The 20,597-nt window shown below is 41.1% G+C and overlaps 1 protein-coding gene across 1 annotated transcript in view; it reads left to right on the forward strand.

Moving 5' to 3' along the window:
* Positions 1 to 551: 551 nt before the first annotated feature.
* The window catches only part of LOC133645507 (tetraspanin-33-like), a gene marked incomplete at its 5' end in the record, with an annotated part of 21,183 nt that continues 1,137 nt past the window's right edge, over positions 552 to 20,597 (forward strand). Inside the window, 2 exons of the mRNA XM_062040340.1 lie at positions 552 to 679; positions 834 to 908. Of these exons, the coding sequence (XP_061896324.1) occupies positions 552 to 679; positions 834 to 908 (203 nt within the window). The remainder of the gene's footprint in view (positions 680 to 833; positions 909 to 20,597) is intronic.

Below are 20,597 nucleotides of genomic sequence, written 5' to 3' on the forward strand. Positions count from 1 at the left end.
AGGCAGGTAAACTCAACTCTATAGTTCGGTAAATGCGGTAAACAAAACGTCTCTTTCAATGCGTAGAAAGACACAATAAGTGTGTTAACACTGTGCCAACACTGATGGATGGGTTGAGGTACTACATTATTGTGGCGAACTTGACAATACATCTTTCATTTTAATATGTTGCATTGAAGTTTGTTCAGTTAGCTGAGGTCCACAATATATAATTCACAACTTTCAAATAAGAATGAGATCGTAAAAATCTGACATGCCTCAGTAATGTTTTTCTCTTGACTGCCTGCAGCAGTTTTTGTATTTCATTCAGATACTATTTCATATGCACTTGATAGGCGGGGAAAAAAAAAAGATTGACCTGGATTCATTTCACTGATTGCACTTGTCCTTCCTAACCCTGAACAAATCTCATGCACAGAGAGAAAGAGCTAGAATGAAACATGGTCTGCGTGCATGCTTGCAAAAAAAAGAGCGAGTGAGAGTAGTGTGTGGAAATAACAAAGTGCTGCTGTCTATAACCAGGGTCTATCCGGTTTCTGTCTTTTCGCCAGACACGGTGCGGGACACGTTCCTGATCGACCCAGCTGTCATCCTAATTGTAGTGGGGGTGGTCATGTTCTTCATCACTTTCTGTGGCTGTGTTGGAGCCCTCCGAGAAAACATTTGCCTCCTCAAAACAGTAACATTCATACCTGACACATCACAAATATTGACGCTATAGCTGCTGTCTCATTCAGATAGCTTCAATTTAATCCTAGACGAGGTCTTTCATCTCCTCTGTATTGACAAATCCGTCAGTTTTGTTTTGTCACTTCCGTCTTTTCTGCTTTCAGTTCTCCTTCAGTCTGACTTTGGTTTTCCTCACCCAGCTGGCCATAGCGATTCTGGGCTTTTTCTACGCAGACCAGGTAAGTGTCTCTTATTGTGATTTGTCCACAACATGAAGTCAATAATGCAAAGCATTTGAACTTATGGTTTAGTTCGGCAAAAGCAACTATAAAAGCTGGGTTATGTTTTATTATGTTCACTTTTCCTGGCAGCTGCATAATCAACTGAGATCCAATACGAAGGGCCTGATTTATTAAAGGTTTGCATGTATTAAATATGTGCAAACTTGATTGCACACGCAAAACTGATCTGAACTGAAAGTGGTTTGCGTTTGTTAAGTAAACAGAAAAAATATGTGCAGAGCTGTGCTAATTATTCATGTGGAGAGACTAACCTCAGAAGAGAAAAACAGTTAAGAATGAACAGTTACGAAAAATAAAACACTGCCTGTACAGTTAATACGTGTTTTATGATTGGGATCATTTGAGCCTAGTACCATTATTTCAATGTCCATGGTGTATTGGTGCGTAAAGTTGGAGGATTTGAGTCCCTGAGTATTTAGTGTATGATTTCACTGGTGATGAATTTATAAACGGCCAGATCAAGGACAGATATGCAGCATTGGCATTACAGATTCACTAAGCGTCTAACCAAATTATCGGAACGCTAAAGACCGTGAGGTTTCTACCTTCACTATTAGTCTTATTTTGTATACGCCGTAGAACCATCCTCCTCGACAGACATTTGATTGTTGTCTATTTTGTCAGAGTTACAGGAGCGCTCTCCTGTTTTTAAGGACCTCGTGCAAAAAAGCTTGTCGGAGCTCATCTCTTTGACTTTTTGAACTGAACTTGTGAACCACCAGTTGAATAGCTAGAAGACCTAAAATGGAACCTTGAGGAACACCAGTAGTATAACAAAAGTAAAACAAAAGACTACTGACTGCATCTGAAGTAAACAAGTTACTGCAATAAGGGGTGCTACATAAATCCATCCGTCCATCCATTTTTATCGCTTGTCCCTCTCGGGGTCGCAGGGGTGGCTGGAGCCTATCCCAGCTGCATTCTGGTGGAATGCGGGGTACACCGTCATCGCAGGGCCAACACAGACAGACAACATTCATAGGGCCAATCAACCTATCCCCAGGTACATGTTTTTGGAGGTGGGAGGAAGCCGGAGTCAACCCACTAAACTGTTAATGCAAACTCCACACAGAAAAACCCAGAACCCTGGGATCCAACCCAGGACCTTCCTATAAGCTTGCGGAGTGTGTTTATAGGAGTGTTCGACCATTCTTCCAAAAGCGCATTGGTGAGGTCACGCACTGATGTTGGTCAAGAAGGCCTGGCTCTCAGTCTCCGTTCTAATTCATCCCAAAGGTGTTCTATTGGGTTCAGGTCCGGACTCTGTGCAGGCCAGTCAAGTTCACCCACACCAGACTATGTCATCCATTTCTTTATGGACCTTGCTTTGTGCACTGGTGCACAGTCATGTTGGAAGAGAAAGGGGCCTGCTCCAAACGGTTCCCACAAGTTTGGGAGCATAGAATTGTCCAAAATGTTTTGGTATACTGGAGCATTCAAAGTTCCCTTCACTGGTACTAAGGGGCCAACCCCAACTCCTGAAAAACAACCCCACACCATAATTCCTCCTCCACCAAATTTCACACTCGGCACAAAGCAGTCCGAAATGTACCGTTGTCCTGGAAACCTCCAAACCCAGACTCGTCCATCAGATTGCCAGATGGAAAAGCGTGATTCATCACTCCAGAGAGGGTGTCTCCACTACTCTAGAGTCCAGTGGCGACGTGCTTTACACCACTGCATCTGACGCTTTGCATTGGACTTGGTGATGTATGGCTAAGATGAAGCTGCTCGGCCATGGAAACCCATTCCATGAAGCTCTCTGCGTACTGTACGTGGGCTAATTGGAAGGTCACATGAAGTTTGGAGCTCTGTAGCAACTGACTGTGCAGAAAGTCGCCGACCTCTTTGCACTATGCGCTTCAGCATCCGCTGATTCCTCTCTCAGTTTACGTGGCCTACCACTTCGTGGCTGAGTTGCTGTTGTTCCCCAACTCTTCCATTATTTTATAATAAAGCCGACAGTTGACTTTGGAATATTTAGAAGCGAGGAAATTTCACGACTGCATTTGTTGCACAGGTGGCATGCATCCTATGACAGTTCCACGCTGGAAATCACTGAGCTCCTGAGAGCGGCCCATTCTTTCACAAATGTTTGTAGAAACAGTCTCCATGCCTAAGTGCTTGATTTTATACACCTGTGGCCTGGCCAAGTGATGGGTGGCGAAATACTTTTGCAGTGTTTCCCATAAACTGCCTAGATACCTGTGGCGGTGGGGGCGTGGTCACCATGACATCATCGAGTAATTTGCATAATTTACTACAATGATATGATTTTCTCTAAAAAGGCTAAAAAAATGTATACTTTCTAATTAATAACAGTTTTGTTTTAAACGTCCATCCATCCATCCATCCATCCATCCATTTTACAATATAATTACAACACTTTATGTACATATTTATATACAGATTTGAACAATAAGTTATACACTGAAATATATTTATTAATTGTGGTTCTTACAAAAAATATATCTTATAAAATATAAAAGCTAAAATGTCTCTTAAAGCTCTGCCCCTTTAATTAGTGCATACTAAATAATTTAACTTTAGCCTACTACTACAACCATATTATTTACCAGCAACATAAAGTGAAACAGAGGCAGAGGTGTCCTGCCACAGTCAGTAACATCCATCCATCCATCCATTTTCTACCGCTTATTCCCTTCGGGGTCGCGGGAGCCTATCTCAACTACAATTGGGCGGAAGGCGGGGTACACCCTGGACAAGTCGCCACCTCATCGCAGGGCCAACACAGATAGACGGACAACATTCACACACTAGGGCCAATTTAGTGTTGCCAATCAACCTATCCCCAGGTGCATGTCTTTGGAGGTGGGAGGAAGCCGGAGTACCCGGTAACAAATAAACAGAAAACAGTAGTGGTCAAATACAAATAAGGCAACAAGAGAAGTATCCTACACTTCTCTTTTGTAAAGTAAATCTAAACAGCCTATATGGGCATCTACATCAACTATATGATTTGCCTGAGAAGCTGGACAGGACAAAAAAAAAACAAAAAAAAAAGCCGTAAAATCTATTTTTGGCGGACGGAATTCTTTCGTGGCGGGCCGCCACAAATAAATGAATGTGTGGGAAACACTGACTTTTGGCAATATAGTGTATCTTTATAGTACTTGCCGTGCGTTACTCACTTTCTTTTCGGACAATTCCAAGTCAGAGGCCCCCAAAAAACATTTGCTCAATATGATTTTTTTGTATTTTTTTTATGGAGCCATTGTTGGGACTGATGTTGTGTAATGATACATGGGTGCTTGAGGTAGTTGGGTTTTACATACAAAGTGTGTCATTTAGAGTAGGATTAATGTAATATTGCACGCTGCAGAGGGTAATCAGACTGGCACGCTGTTTCTCAATAAGACAGACAGAATTAAATTTGCCTCATGTGATTTGCATCAGAGGTTATTGTGCAGTGTCGTGCAGAAATATTGCGCACGTTTCCTTGTGGCTTTTCTCTCCTGCTTGTATTTTCATAGATTCCTGCACTGACCTTCTGTAACATCCAATACACAGTCTGCAAGTTACGAGCAGTCCTAATGAACTGCGGTAAAACAGAGCATGGAAGAAGGCTAAGGGGATATTTTGTAGGCAGACGTATTGTTGGGGAACGCTTCATTTAAATAAATAAAAAATCGGTCTTGGTGTGCACGGAGGACCTTTTCTGGAGGCTTTGTGGTTAGATTCCTTGGCAGTGAAGGCAAGGCAGTGAAAAATGTTGCTAATATTTTTGTAATTGCTGTCTGGAATCAGGTTGTCTGATATGTCCTTGGTTTCCCCTGAAATATGTTCTTTGTACCAACAAAAGACACACTAATGGCAGCTTGATTGCGGCCAGTGAGAAGAGTTAGCCCTGAGCAGAACTATAATGCATTTTATTTGACACAAGTAACATTTTCCAACATTGCAGAAAACAAATTAGCCACTCAGTATTATCAACCAAAAACACCAAACAAGAGTGACTCTCTGACACTGTAAAATGGAAACTCAACCTCATCAAATACTTTTTAATGCTGTCTTTTATAGGCATGTAATTAAATTACCATGAAAGAGAATTGTAGAAAACAAATTGACAGCATTAGTTTTCAGGTGTTGTCCTGGTGCTAAATTACTTCATAGTAGGTGTATTAAAAAAATGGTCAACTCACGATACAATACAGTCTAAGTCTAAGAATACATATAGGACTCAAGATATTAAATACTCACAATACGATATAGAAGTAACCCAATAAAGATTTGTTTCACACATTTCTGTTGATCAGAAGCAATTTAACTGCAAACGTTAGACAGTGTGTGTGTTTTGCTTCACTTTTTTTTATTTCTACTTTTCTTAAACAAAAATATTGTTCAATCATTGTTTTTAGTGCAGAACAACTAAATAACACAATACAATAAAATACATTCTTACATAGAAATATTTCCTGCTTAATTTAAAACAGCTCGAAACCGTTCGATCCCCGCTTACGCCATCCGAGTCACTGCCGTTGTGTCCTTGGGCAAGACACTTTACCCACCTGCTCCCAGCACCACCCACACTGGTTTAAAATGTAGCTGAAAAATATGTAGATATTGGGTTTCACTATGTAAGGCGCTTTGAGTCACTAAAGAAAAAGCGCTAAATATAATTCACTTTACAATTAGTGTTTAGCTACGTTGACAAAAAGAAAGGAAAAGTGAGCTGTTTGTGTTTTATTAATATGATAGTTCTTTTTTACGCAGCATGTGTTCACTCGTGGTCATTGTCTTGATGCTATCTTGTGGTAATTTGGCATGAAATATGAGCATGCAGTCAGAATTATTGGGGTTATTTGTGTCTTTATTACAAAAGCTTTTATTTGACATGACATTTATTTACCCGATTTTTTTGCGTTTGAATGTTTTTACATCAATATATGCTGACAATTTCACTGAAAACAAATTTGTTAGCAGAATGTGTGTTTAAAAGTTCAATGTTTTGAAATTCAGTGTATAAAAATTCGGTGTATAAAAATTCAGTGTAAAAAAATCAGTGCTGAAAAATTCAGTGTCGAAAAATGATCTGCTTTTGGTAAATTAAGACTGAAGCAATCGATCCTGTCTCAGAACCAGCCTATGAGGTGTCAAGTTTGAAGTCACGTGACACGGGTCTTGCAAAACAGCATAAAAAAGGCAGTTAACTGGTCAACCTGGGCATAATACAACATAATTAACATTTTAATGTTTTCAAACTGTAGAAATGTGGCAACTTGTCCAAGGTGTACACTGCCTTCCACCCGAATGCAGCTGGGATAGGCTCCAGCCACCCCCGCGACTCCGAAAGGGACAAGCGTTAGAAAATGGATGGATAGATAGAAATGATTCCAATGGTTAGAATCTGCGCTTTTGCAAACCGGGCACGAACAGAGTGGGGCAGAGTGGGCGGGGTTTGTTTATAGAAAATATGATAAATAAAAAATGTAACTAAGGATAACTTCAAGAACGAACACATGTACAATAGTACCTCAACTTACAAGCTTAATTGGTTCTATGAGAGACCTTATAACAAAACACTTGTATCTCAAATTAATGCGGCCCAGGGAAATGAATTGAAATCAATTCAATCCGTACTTCCATCCATCCATCTATTTTCTACCGCTTGTCCCTTTTGGGGGGGGGGGGCTGGAGCCTATCTCAGCTGCATTCGGGCGGTAGGCGGGGTACACCCTGGACAAGTTGCCACCTCATCGCAGGGCCAACACAGATAGACAGACAACATTCCCACTCACATTCACACACTAGGGCCAATCAACCTATCTTGACTTTACCCCCCAAAACACTACAATTTTACCATGTAAAATGTTTTTGGGAGTGTTAACAATGTCCATAAGTGTGGCTGCTGGCTATCAGCTTGAAATGGCGCTGAAAAAGCAGATATTCCTAGTTATGCCGGGCAGTAGCAGGACTAAACGATCAGGGCACCGCCGGTTCAGAGCATAGCGGAGCAACAGACCACCAGGCCCAGGGCCAGTGTGGGCAGGAAGCCGAGCCGTGGTTGGAGGGGCAAGACTCAACAGATTTTGGCAGAAAAGCTGTACAAGCTGGACCTCTGCCAATGGTTTACAGGGATTGGAAAACAAAGTTATGGTGATCTCTATAGCTATAAGATAATACGAGCAAGTGATAACGGATATTTTGGGGTGGATTTTATGGTGTTCAGCTCCTCCAACAAGTAGCGTAACTCAAATGTATGCTCGCAGCTTTAAGTAAGTAAATTTTATTTATAAAGCGCTTTTCACAGATAAAATCACAAAGTGCTGTACAAAACATAGGTGAAGTAAAACAATTCAATTTAAAACAACAGGGGCAACATCATAAAAAGGATACAAAGTGGATTAAAAATGATAGTAAAAGGTGCATTAAATAAAAGCTTTACTAAAAAGAGAAGTTTTCAAATGTTTCTTAAAAGTTTCAACACAGTCAAGATCACGAAGGGACTGGTGCAAATTGTTCCAGAGTCTGGGAGCTATAGCCCGGAATGCCAGGTCTCTACAGGTTTTAAAACAAGTTTTCGGGATCTTTAGAAGTCCCTGGCCTGAAGACCGGAGGCTGCGCCCTGAAGAGTAGGGGTATAACAAGTCAGTGATGTACTGAGGGGCCCCACCATGTCGGAATGTCAGGATTAAAATTTTAAACTCAATGCGGAATTTAACGGGATGCCAATGAAGACTGGATAAAACGGGGGTGATATCGGGATAAGAAAAATCTGAGAAACTGCTCTTACCTCAAAATCCTCATGTTGGGGCACCCGTAAATTGAGGCACCATTGAAAAGCATTTTAAGACTATCAGCTACTTCTACAACTTTTGTCTTCCAAATCGTTCAAAACCAATATTACGTTTAAGAGTCAACCTGGTCCCGAACTACTGAATGCTGAACCGAACCATATAAGCAGATGGAGGCTGCCTCAGGGATGGATCTTGGTTCACATGCAGGTGGACTCCCTGGAACAAAAGTGAGAAGACCAACCCCACCTATGCAGCAAAACACCTGATATCACGTTAGCGCAGGCTACCAAAACCAGGAAATGGTAGGCAAAACCCAACAAAAAGTTAAGTGAAAATCATCCAAAAATAACAGTTAAATGTAAGTTTGTTTTTAGGCTCCACAACTTAAATTTTGAACACATTTTATTTTGTACATGTCGATCAGCCTCAGGTGTATACTATGTAGTAACTTATAACACACAAATAGTGTTGTCCCGATACCAATATTTTGGTACCGGTACCAAAATTATTTCGATACATTTCGATACTTTTCTAAATAAAGGGGCCACACAAAATTGCATTATTGGCTTTATTTTAACAAACAATATTAAGGTACATTAAACATGTTTCTTATTGCAAGTTTGTCCTTTAATAAAATACTGAACATACAAGACAACTTGTCTTTTAGTAGTAAGTAAATAAACAAAGGCTCCTAATTAGTCTGCTGACGTATGCAGTAACATATTGTGTCATTTTCCATTCTATTACTTTGTCAAAATTATTAAGGACAAGTGGTATAAAATAAATTATTAATCTACTTGTTCATTTACTGTTAATATCTGCTTACTTTCTCTTTTAACATGTTCTATCTGCACATCTGTTAAAATGTAATAATCATTTATTCTTCTGTTGTTCGGATACTTTACATTAGTTTTGGATGATACCACAAATTTGGGTATCAATCCGATACCAAGTCGTTACAGGATCATACATTGGTCATATTCAAAGTCTTCATGTGTCCAGGGAGTTTATAAACATAATATACATTTTTTAAAAACGAAAGATGCCAAAAAATATCGATGTCATCATGGTAGTATCGACTAGATAAGTGCCTGTACTTGATATCATTACAGTGGATGTTAGGTGTAGATCCACCAATGGTGTTTGTTTACATTTTAACGCCGGTGAGCTACGGTGTGTAGTGAAGCATGTTTAGCTATTCCTTGTGTCCTGCAGGGATGATACTTGTAAGAAACATACTTTATTTGTCGACATGGAGACGAGGATTAGTGATTTAGAAGTAGCTAAAACACTGCAGACTGGGGCTGGACTTTAGCCGCTAGCTAGCTAGCCATGTCTTAAAGCACCTCTTCCTGTGGGCGTTTCAGTGTTATAACTTCACCTTTATCGTTGGTTTTTAAGCCAAAATGCGTCCGTTCTCCCTTTTCTGTCTACACACTGTGTCTGTTTGTAAGTACTCCAGTGTTTCCCACACATTCATTTATTTGTGGCGGCTCGCCACGAAAGAATTACGTCCGCCACAAATCATATAGTTGATGTAGATGCCCATATCGGCTATTCAGATTTACTTTACAAAAGAGAAGTGTAGGATACTTCTCTTGTTGCCTTATTTGTATTTGACCACTACTGTTTTCTGTTTTTTTGTTACTGACTGTGGCAGGACACCTCTGCTTCTGTTTCACTTTATGTTGCTGGTAAATAATATGGTTGTAGTAGTAGGCTAAAGTTAAATTATTTAGTATGCACTAATTAAAGGGGCAGAGCTTTAAAAGACATTTTGGCTTTTATATTTTATAAAATATATTTTTTGTAAGAACCACAATTTATAAATATATTTCAGTGAATAACTTATTGTTCAAATCTGTATATAAATATGTACATAAACTGTTGTAATTATATTGTAAAATGGATGGATGGATGGATGGATGGAAGGACGTTTAAAACAAAACTTATTATTAATTAGTAAGTATACATTTTTTTAGCCTTTTTAGAGAAAATCATATCATTGTAGTAAATTATGCAAATTAATCGATTATGTCATGGTGACCACGCCCATAGTCACGCCCCCACCGCCACAGGTATCTTGGCAGTTTATGGGAAACACTGTACTCCGTGATTGTGCGCTGCCGAACATGCTCGTCTGCTCATAAACCAGCAATGACACAACATGACAACGACAGGTGTGCGGAAGGGGTTGCGGACCGGTACTTTTCAGAGGCGGTATAGAACCGAATATGATTCATTAGTATCGCGGTACTATACTAATACCGGTATACCGTACAGCCCTACTATGAAACATGACATATTTACACAGGTGCTCGCGTTCATTCTCAAAATTAATTATATTCTATCAGAGAATCTCTGACATATTTTCATTATTTATATTCTTTACGTTACAGCATCGGGAAGTCCTGTGGGGAGTGCTCAGAGAGTATGGGGTATCGGACTGTCTGATTGTGGCGGTCCGCTCCCTGTATGATCAGTGCCAGAGTTTGGTCCGCATTGCCGGCAGTAAGTCGGACACGTTTCCAGTGAGGGTTGGACTCCGCCAAGGCTGCCCTTTGTCACAGATTCTGTTCATAACTTTTATGGACAGAATTTCTAGGCGCAGTCAAGGCGTTGAGGAGATCCGGTTTGGTGGCTGCAGGATTAGGTCTCTGCTTTTTGCAGATGATGTGGTCCTGATGGCTTCATCTGGCCAGGATCTTCAGCTCTCACTGGATCGGTTCGCAGCTGAGTGTGAAGCGACTGGGATGAGAATCAGCACCTCCAAGTCCGAGTCCATGGTTCTCGCCCGGAAAAGGGGGGAGTGCCATCTCCGGGTTGGGGAGGAGACCCTGCTCCAAGTGGAGGAGTTCAAGTACCTCGGAGTCTTGTTCACGAGTGAGGGAAGAGTGGATCGTGAGATCGACAGGCGGATCGGTGCGGCGTCTTCAGTAATGCGGACGCTGTATCGATCCGTTGTGGTGAAGAAGGAGCTGAGCCGGAAGGCAAAGCTCTCAATTTACCGGTCGATCTACGTTCCCATCCTCACCTATGGTCATAAGCTTTGGGTTATGACCGAAAGGACAAGATCACGGGTACAAGCGGCCGAAATTAGTTTCCTCCGCCGGGTAACGGGGCTCTGCCTTAGAGATAGGGTGAGAAGCTCTGCTCAAAGTAAAGCCGCTGCTCCTCCACATCGAGAGGAGCCAGTTGAGGTGGTTCGGGCATCTGGTCAGGATGCCACCCGAACGCCTCCCTAGGGAGGTGTTTAGGGCACGTCCGACCGGTAGGAGGCCACGGGGAAGACCCAGGACACGTTGGGAAGACTATGTCTCCCGGCTGGCCTGGGAACGCCTCGGGATCCCCCGGGAAGAGCTGGACGAAGTGGCTGGGGAGAGGGAAGTCTGGGTTTCCCTGCTTAGGCTGCTGCCCCCGCGACCCGACCTCGGATAAGCGGAAGAAGATGGATGGATGGATGGATGGACGTTACATCTCAGGTGGTAAAAATGTTTCCTCCTGGTCAGAGTACAGAACTACTAAAGTAAATGCAACCCGAGTAGAACGTTGCTCTCGTAACACGAGCCTTCTTTGACCGTGTCATTTTTGCCTAATCAAAAAGTCTGTGCAAACCTCAGGGGTCTTTTCTTGGCACGATGACCACACTCTAATAGGATACACACTGGTTCCACTGGGTACGTGTTTATCAGCAGGGGTGAGAGAGTCAGTGTAGTAAGCCGCCTTCGCTAATGAGTCACCCTCAGCTACTGCATAGCGCCTGGTGCTTGTTCTAAGTGTATAGGTTAGCTGTCGGTAAAAGGGTACAGTTTGGCTTGTCAATTTTTTTTTTATAGTTCCCACGACTTTTTAGACCCAAGGACTTGTGGGAAGCGCGTCGTGAGCAGAAACATTATTCGAAGAAAAACTTTTTGCGAATCAAAACAAGCCTGTTTACACTCAAGGGGTTCTTTCTCAGCTCAATATCCACCCTAAGACACATCGGTTTCTCTCATTCTTAGTGTGTGATTGACAGTGAATCACAGTGGTAAGAACCTGATAGTCCTGAGGTAGGCTAGGTCTTTCTTGTAAAATATAAACATTAGATTACCGTAATACGGACTGAAATCCCAAGGCACCTGTTAGTAATTGGCATAAAGATTTTTATTACATCTTGCATTGTGAACAAATAACTTTGCAGCTCTACAAAGTATTGCAAAGAAAGAATAATTAAAGTTGCCAGGCAGCAGCAAGATCAGATTATAGGGCGGAACAATCAGATAACCGCGCGCTACAATTGACAACAGACAACTTGAGAACGGCATTTCTTGAAGACATGAAGAGGTTCAGGAAGGAGGTGAAGATTCTCAGAGAGGAAACCACAGCGGTGAGAAAAGAGACGATAGTCCTGCAGGAGGACTCCACAGCAGTAAGACATGCGGTGAAAGTCCTACAACAAGGAACAACAACAGCAGCGAGGCAGGAATTGAAAGTCCCGCAAGAGGAGAATGCAGCATTGCGGCAACAGTTGCTACAAAATAACACCAACTTCGAGAATATCAAGGAGGAGACGGATCAGTATAAAGGACAGAATAACATCATCATTGCAGGGCTGCGCATCCATCCTCGATCCTATGTTAGAGAAGTGGACAGGAGAACCAGATGAACGGGATTCTGCTTCATCGGAGCAACTAGTGGTCAACTTTAAGCAATCAAAAGAAATTGATGTTGTCATTAAAGCAGCACTAAGTAACTGTTCAACCTTCATAAAATATTTTCATGACTTTAGGGATGATACGTCGACTTACACTAGTTGAATGACACCTGTGTCATGGCCTGAGGGGATCTATATTGCTTTCCCTGGCACTAAGCCTCTTTGAGTAAAGGCGTAGGATCCCTGCCTGCTTTACAGCATACGTCACTTCCCCTTTTCCCATTCATTACAAAGACGAAAGTCGGTTTTATTATATTATTTTTGTATTTCTTATTTAGAATTACTGCTATCATGGCTGAAGCTGCAAAACAACAACAACAAAAAAGAACAAAGTTTTGTTTGAGGAGACAAAAGAAAAAGAGAGCCAACATAGGCCGGCTTTCACTCGCTGGCGTGAGTTCTACAAACCCCGTTTCCATATGAGTTGGGAAATTGTGTTAGATGTAAATATAAACAAAATACAATGATCTGCAAATCCTTTTCAACCCATATTCAATTGAATGCACTACAAAGACAAGATATTTGATGTTCAAACTCATAAACTTTTTTTTTTTTTGCAAATAATAATTAACTTAGAATGTCATGGCTGCAACACGTGCCAAAGTAGTTGGGAAAGGGCATGTTCACCACTGTGTTACATGGCCTTTCCTTTTAACAACACTCAGTAAACGTTTGGGAACTGAGGAGACACATTTTTTAAGCTTCTCAGGTGGAATTATTTCCCATTCTTGCTTGATGTACAGCTTAAGTTGTTCAACAGTCCGGGGGTCTCCGTTGTGGTATTTTAGGCTTCATAATGCGCCACACATTTTCAATGGGAGACAGGTCTGGACTACAGGCAGGCCAGTCTAGTACCCGCACTCTTTTACTATGAAGCCACGTTGATGTAACACGTGGCTTGGCATTGTCTTGCTGAAATAAGCAGGGGCGTCCATGGTAATGTTGCTTGGATGGCAACATATGTTGCTCCAAAACCTGTATGTACCTTTCAGCATTAATGGCGCCTTCACAGATGTGTAAGTTACCCATGTCTTGGTCACTAATACACCCCCATACCATCACAGATGCTGACTTTTCAACTTTGCGCCTATAACAATCCGGATGGTTCTTTTCCTCTTTGGTCCGGAGGACACGACGTCCACGGTTCCCAAAAACAATTTGAAATGTGGACTTGTCAGACCACAGAACACTTTTCCACTTTGTATCAGTCCATCTTAGATGAGCTCAGGCCCAGCGAAGCCGACGACGTTTCTGGGTGTTGTTGATAAACGGTTTTCGCCTTGCATAGGAGAGTTTTAACTTGCACTTACAGATGTAGCGACCAACTGTAGTTACTGACAGTGGGTTTCTGAAGTGTTCCTGAGCCCATGTGGTGATATCCTTTACACACTGATGTCGCTTGTTGATGCAGTACTGCCTGAGTGATCGAAGGTCACAGGCTTAGCTGCTTACGTGCAGTGATTTCTCCAGATTCTCTGAACCCTTTGATGATATTACGGACCGTAGATGGTGAAATCCCTAAATTCCTTGCAATAGCTGGTTGAGAAAGGTTTTTCTTAAACTGTTCAACAATTTGCTCACGCATTTGTTGACAAAGTGGTGACCCTCGCCCCATCCTTGCTTGTGAATGACTGAGCATTTCATGGAATCTACTTTTATACCCAATCATGGCACCCACCTGTTCCCAATTTGCCTGTTCACCTGTGGGATGTTCCAAATAAGTGTTTGATGAGCATTCCTCAACTTTATCAGTATTTATTGCCACCGTTCCCAACTTCTTTGTCACGTGTTGCTGGTATCAAATTCTAAAGTTAATGATTATTTGCACAAAAAAAAAAATGTTTATCAGTTTGAACATCAAATATGTTGTCTTTGTAGCATATTCAACTGAATATGGGTTGAAAATGATTTGGAAATCATTGTATTCCGTTTGTATTTACATCTAACACAATTTCCCAACTCATATGGAAACGGGGTTTGTAAGATGAGGAGGGATTTTAGACCGATGCTGCTTTGGACAGTTTTCCTTCTTTTAATCTAGTATGGTGAATCCGCAAGATGTGTAGCACGATTTGACGAGGGACAACTGTATTACATTTGTTATTTTCCATTTTTAGTTGATCGATATGATTTGACTCTAACCGAATTGAATTATTTGCCAGCTTTGGAGTAAAACATACGAGACCCTATTTTTGGCATGTAAAATAACAAAAGAAAATAAATTAATGTAATTTGGCTTTTACATTATTAATAAATTACCAAAAATAACTACTGTAGTTCTGTATTTTTTTTATGCAATATTTCTTATCGACAAGTTTGTTTTTATTTTCAAAAGCCATTGTGGGGCCAAGCACATTCCAGTTCATTTTAATTAGAGACGTTAAATTGAGAAACAAGTATTTCTGGTTAAGAGCGTCATCACAGAACCGATTAAGCTTGTAAGTAGAGGATGAGGTACTACTGTAGGCCCACGGGACAAAATGTGTCCCATTTCGGTTGGATACGAGACACAGTTGGCAGCATTAAGTAGATAATATACATGGACTGTGATGTGGCATTCGTCTTTGAGCCTCAAACAAGCTGATTGCATGAAACCCCAAAGGGAGGCAGAACACTATCTGCTTTTTCCTTTGCAGCTTCTGTAGTTAGCTATGAGTTATTAGCCGGAATATGAAAACATACCTGCTGGCATCCTTATTCATTCTCTCATTAACAATATCTTATATTTGATCACCAAACCTTCAATTACAAACTGTGCCTATAACAGCCCCCTGCCCAGCCCAGCCCTTGGACTGCCTGCTGCTAAACAGTGCAGTTTAACAAGCCTCCCAGCATCCTCTTCCTCGCTAAATGATTCAAATGCTCCGGCACTTCAAAGCACATCCAAGTGCTCCGTTTCAACACATCCCTTGAAGGAGACTTTGCCACTAATGACATTGGGAGATGATGTCGGGTCCCCAAGCACACGGCAGCACGTGGCAAGAAGGAAACCGACGGGGGAAGATCTGTCGAACATTCCGAACAATTTAGTGAACTTGCAATTGAGGATAAAAATGTAAATAGATCTTTGATAACATAACTTGTCATTTACAGTAGAGTCCATCCCCTACAAACAAGGGACATTGAACAACGGTCCTTAAAAATGCCTATTGATGGCACATTCCGCCCCATATAACATTGTTTACATACAAAAAAAAACATTTTGAATTATTAAATATATAGCTACTCAACACTTATGAATGATAAATGATCATGAAAACAGATGGAATTGGAGTTGCGGTCAAGCCCAGGTCCAGCTTGTCAGCGTCCACAATCTGACCTGCGGGTTGTCTCAAATAAAAAAAATCTGTCCTGTCCGCCTTCCGCCCGAATGCAGCTGAGATTGGCTCCAGCACACCCCGCGACCCAAAAAGGGACAAGCGGTAGAAAATGGATGGATGGATGTCCTGTCCAGCCATTCAGGCAAATCATATTGTTGATGTAGATGCCCCAAACTGTGTGTGTGTGTGTGTGTGTGTGTATATAAATGTGTATATGTATATACTGTATATGTGTATATATATATGTATGTGTATATATATATATATATATATATATATATATATATATATATATATATATATATATATATATATATATATATATATATATATATATATATATATATATATATATATATATATATATATATATATATATATATTAATACAGTATATATATATATATGTATATATATATGTATATATAGGTATATATATGTATATATATATGTATGTATATATGTATGTATATGTATGTATATGTATATATATATATATGTATATATATATATATATATATATGTATATATATATATGTATATGTATATATATATATGTATATATATATGTATATGTATATATATATGTATATATATATGTATATGTATATATATATATATATATATATATATATATATATATATGTATGTATATATATATATGTATGTATATATATATATGTATATATATATATATATATGTATATGTATATATATATGTATGTATATGTATATATATATGTATATGTATATATATATATATATGTATATATATATGTATATATATATGTATATATATATATATATATGTATGTATATATATATGTATATATATATATATGTATATATATATGTGTGTATATATATATGTGTGTATATATATATATATATATGTGTGTATATATATATGTATATATATGTATATATATATTAATACAGTATATATATATACATACATATGTACACATATATATATTATATACATACAGTATATATATATACATAAGTATGTATATATATATATTATATACATACAGTATATATATACATAAGTGTGTATATATATATATATATATATATATATATATATATATATATATATATATATATATATATATATATATATATATATATATATATATATATACACACACACATATATATACTGTTTATATATATATCCATCCATCATCTTCCGCTTATCCGAGGTCGGGTCGCGGGGGCAGCAGCCTAAGCAGGGAAGCCCAGACTTCCCTCTCCCCAGCCACTTCGTCCAGCTCCTCCCGGGGGATCCCGAGGCGTTCCCAGGCCAGCCGGGAGAGATAGTCTTCCCAACGGGTCCTGGGTCTTCGCCGTGGCCGCCTACCGGTCGGACGTGCCTGAAACACCTCCCTAGGGAGGCGTTCGGGTGGCATCCTGACCAGATGCCCGAACCACCTCATCTGGCTCCTCTCGATGTGGAGGAGCAGTGGCTTTACTTTGAGCTCCTCCCGGATGACAGAGCTTCTCACCCTATCTCTAAGGGAGAGCCCGCCACCCGGCGGAGGAAACTCATTTCGGCCGCTTGTACCCGTGATCTTGTCCTTTCGGTCATGACCCAAAGCTCATGACCATAGGTGAGGATGGGAACGTAGATCGATCGGTAAGTTGAGAGCTTTGCCTTCCGGCTCAGCTCCTTCTTCACCACAACGGATCGATACAGCGTCCGCATTACTGAAGACGCCGCACCGATCCGCCTGTCGATCTCACGATCCATTCTTCCCTCACTCGTGATCAAGACTCCGAGGTACTTGAACTCCTTCACTTGGGGCATGATCTCCTCCCCAACCTGGAGATGGCACTCCACCCTTTTCCGGGCGAGAACCATGGACTCGAACTTGGAGGTGCTTAGTCTGTTACCCCATACTCTCTGAGCACTCCCCACAGGACTTCCCGAGGGACACGGTCGAATGCCTTCTCCAAGTCCACAAAGCACATGTAGACTGGTTGGGCAAACTCCCATGCACCCTCAAGGACCCTGCCGAGAGTATAGAGCTGGTCCACAGTTCCACGACCAGGACAAAAACCACACTGTTCCTCCTGAATCCGAGGTTCGACTATCCGGCGTAGCCTCCTCTCCAGTACACCTGAATAGACCTTACCGGGAAGGCTGAGGAGTGTGATCCCACGATAGTTGGAACACACCCTCTGGTTCCCCTTCTTAAAGAGAGGAACCACCACCCCGGTCTGCCAATCCAGAGGTACCGCCCCCGATGTCCACGCGATGTTGCAGAGTCTTGTCAACCACGACACCGCCACAGCATCCAGAGCCTTAAGGAACTCCGGGCGGCTCTCATCCACCCCCGGGGCCTTACCACCGAGGAGCTTTTTAACTACCTCGGTAACCTCAGCCCCAGAAATAGGAGAGCCCACCACAGATTTCCCAGGCACTGTTTCCTCATAGGAAGATGTGCTGGTAGGATTGAGGAGGTCTTCGAAGTATTCCCTCCACCGATCCACAACATCCGCAGTCGTGGTCAGCAGAACACCATCCCCACCATACACGGTGTTGACATTGCACTGCTTCCCCTTCCTGAGGCGGCGGATGGTGGTCCAGAATCGCTTCGAAGCCATCCGGAAATCGTTTTCCATGGCTTCCCCGAACTCCTCCCATGTCCGAGTTTTTGCCTCCGCGACCGCTGAAGCCGCACACCGCTTGGCCTGTGTGCTGCCTCCGGAGTTCTATGAGCCAAAAGAGCCCGATAGGACTCTTTCTTCAGCTTGATGGCATCCCTCACCGCTGGTGTCCACCAGCGGGCTCTGGGATTACCCCCACGACAGGCACCAACTACCTTGCGGCCACAGCTTCAATCGGCCGCCTCGACAATAGAGGTACGGAACATGGTCCACTCGGACTCAATGTCCAGCACCTCCCTCGTGACATGTTCAAAGTTCTTCCGGAGGTGGGAATTGAAACTCTCTCTGACAGGAGACTCTGCCCGGCCTTCCCAGCAAACCCTCACAATGTGTTTGGGCCTGCCAGGTCTGTCTGGCATCCTCCCCCACTGGGGGAGGATGCTGGGTCGGGTTTGGTTTTGGAATTGGATTGCATTGTTATGGTATTGCTGTGTATTGTTTTGTTGGATTCATTAATTAAAAAAATTAAAATAAAAAATACTAAAAAATTAAAATCGATTTTTTTTAAATGATAATCGATTCTGAATCGCACAACGTGAGAATCACGATTCAAATTCGAATCGATTTTTTCCCACACCCCTAATACATACACTAATATATATATATATATATATATATATATATATATATATATATATATAGTCGAGGTTTCTGTGGTTTATCCGTTATACAGTGATCAATACCGGGGTAGAGCGGAATATACGTTAGATCAGGAAAAAACAGAGGCTATTTCATCCCTACAAGCCTGTTTCGCAGGTTTGCCTGCTCTTCAGGGGATTTTATTGATTATTATTTATTATAATAAGGCTTGTAAGGATGAAATAGCCTCTGTATTTTTCCTGACCTAACGTGTGTGTGTGTGTATATATATATATATATATATATATACCGTATTTTCCGCACCATAAGGCGCCCCGTGTTATTAGCCGCACGTTTAATGAACGGCATATTTCAAAACTTTGTTTACCTGTTAGCCGCCCCGTGCTATTAGCCGCACCTACGCTACGCTAAAGGGAATGTCAACAAAACAGTCAGATAGGTCAGTCAAACTTTAATAATATATTACAAACCAGCGTTCTAACAACTCTGTTCACTCCCAAAATGTAATGTGCAAATGTGCAATCACAAAAATAGTAACACTCAAAATAGTGCAGAGCAATAGCAACATCAATAACTCAACGTTGCTCATACGTTAGTGTCACACAACACACAAAATAAACATTTAAAGCTCACTTTCTGAAGTTATTACTCATCTACAAATCCCTCGAATTATTCTTCTTCGGTGTGCTTCACTTGTTTTTTGACACCATCTGTGATGTGGACGCGCATGCAGTCGTAGATCAACAGGAACGGCGCTGCGTGAAAAAAGTCACCCGGTGTCTTCGCGTAAACGTCTATCAACCACTCGCTCATCTTTTCTTCATCCATCCGATCCCTTCGAGTTAGCTTTTATGATGACGCCGGCTGGAAAGTTCTCTTTTGGCAAGGTCTTCCTTTTGAATATCACCGTGGGTGGAAGTTTCTGGCCGTTAGCATGGCAAGCTAGAACCACAGTAGGACGACTTCTCATTCCCTGTGGTGCGAATATTCACCGTACGTGCTCCCGTTGTATCCACAGTGCGGTTCACATGAATATCAAAAGTCAGTGGAACCTTGTACGAGTGTCTCTTAGTAGGAGACATTTTGTTGTCTTTACAGAAAAACAAATGAAATTAAATATCCGCGAGCTTCTTCTTCTCCGGGGGCGGGTGCTCACCTTGGCGGTTGCTTACAGTAGAAGAAGAAGCGCTTCCTCTTCTATGGGGGCGGTTGCTTACCGTAGAAGAAGAAGCGCTTCCTCTTTTACGGGGAAAAAAGATGGCGACTGTTTACCGTAGTTGCGAGACCTAAACCTTATGAAAATAAATATGAATATTAATCCATATATAAGGCGCACCGGGTTATTAGCCGCACTGTCTGCTTTTGACAAAAATTGTGGTTTTTAGGTGCGGCTTATGGTGCGGAAAATACGGTATATATATATATATATATATATATATATATATATATATATATATATATATATATATATATATATATATATACACACACACACACACACAGTACAGGCCAAACATTTGGACACATCTTCTCATTCAATGCGTTTTCTTTATTTTCATGACTATTTACATTGTAGATTG

Source organism: Entelurus aequoreus, unplaced genomic scaffold (assembly GCF_033978785.1).
Source record: "Entelurus aequoreus isolate RoL-2023_Sb unplaced genomic scaffold, RoL_Eaeq_v1.1 HiC_scaffold_278, whole genome shotgun sequence".
Classification (NCBI taxonomy): Eukaryota; Metazoa; Chordata; class Actinopteri; order Syngnathiformes; family Syngnathidae; genus Entelurus; species Entelurus aequoreus.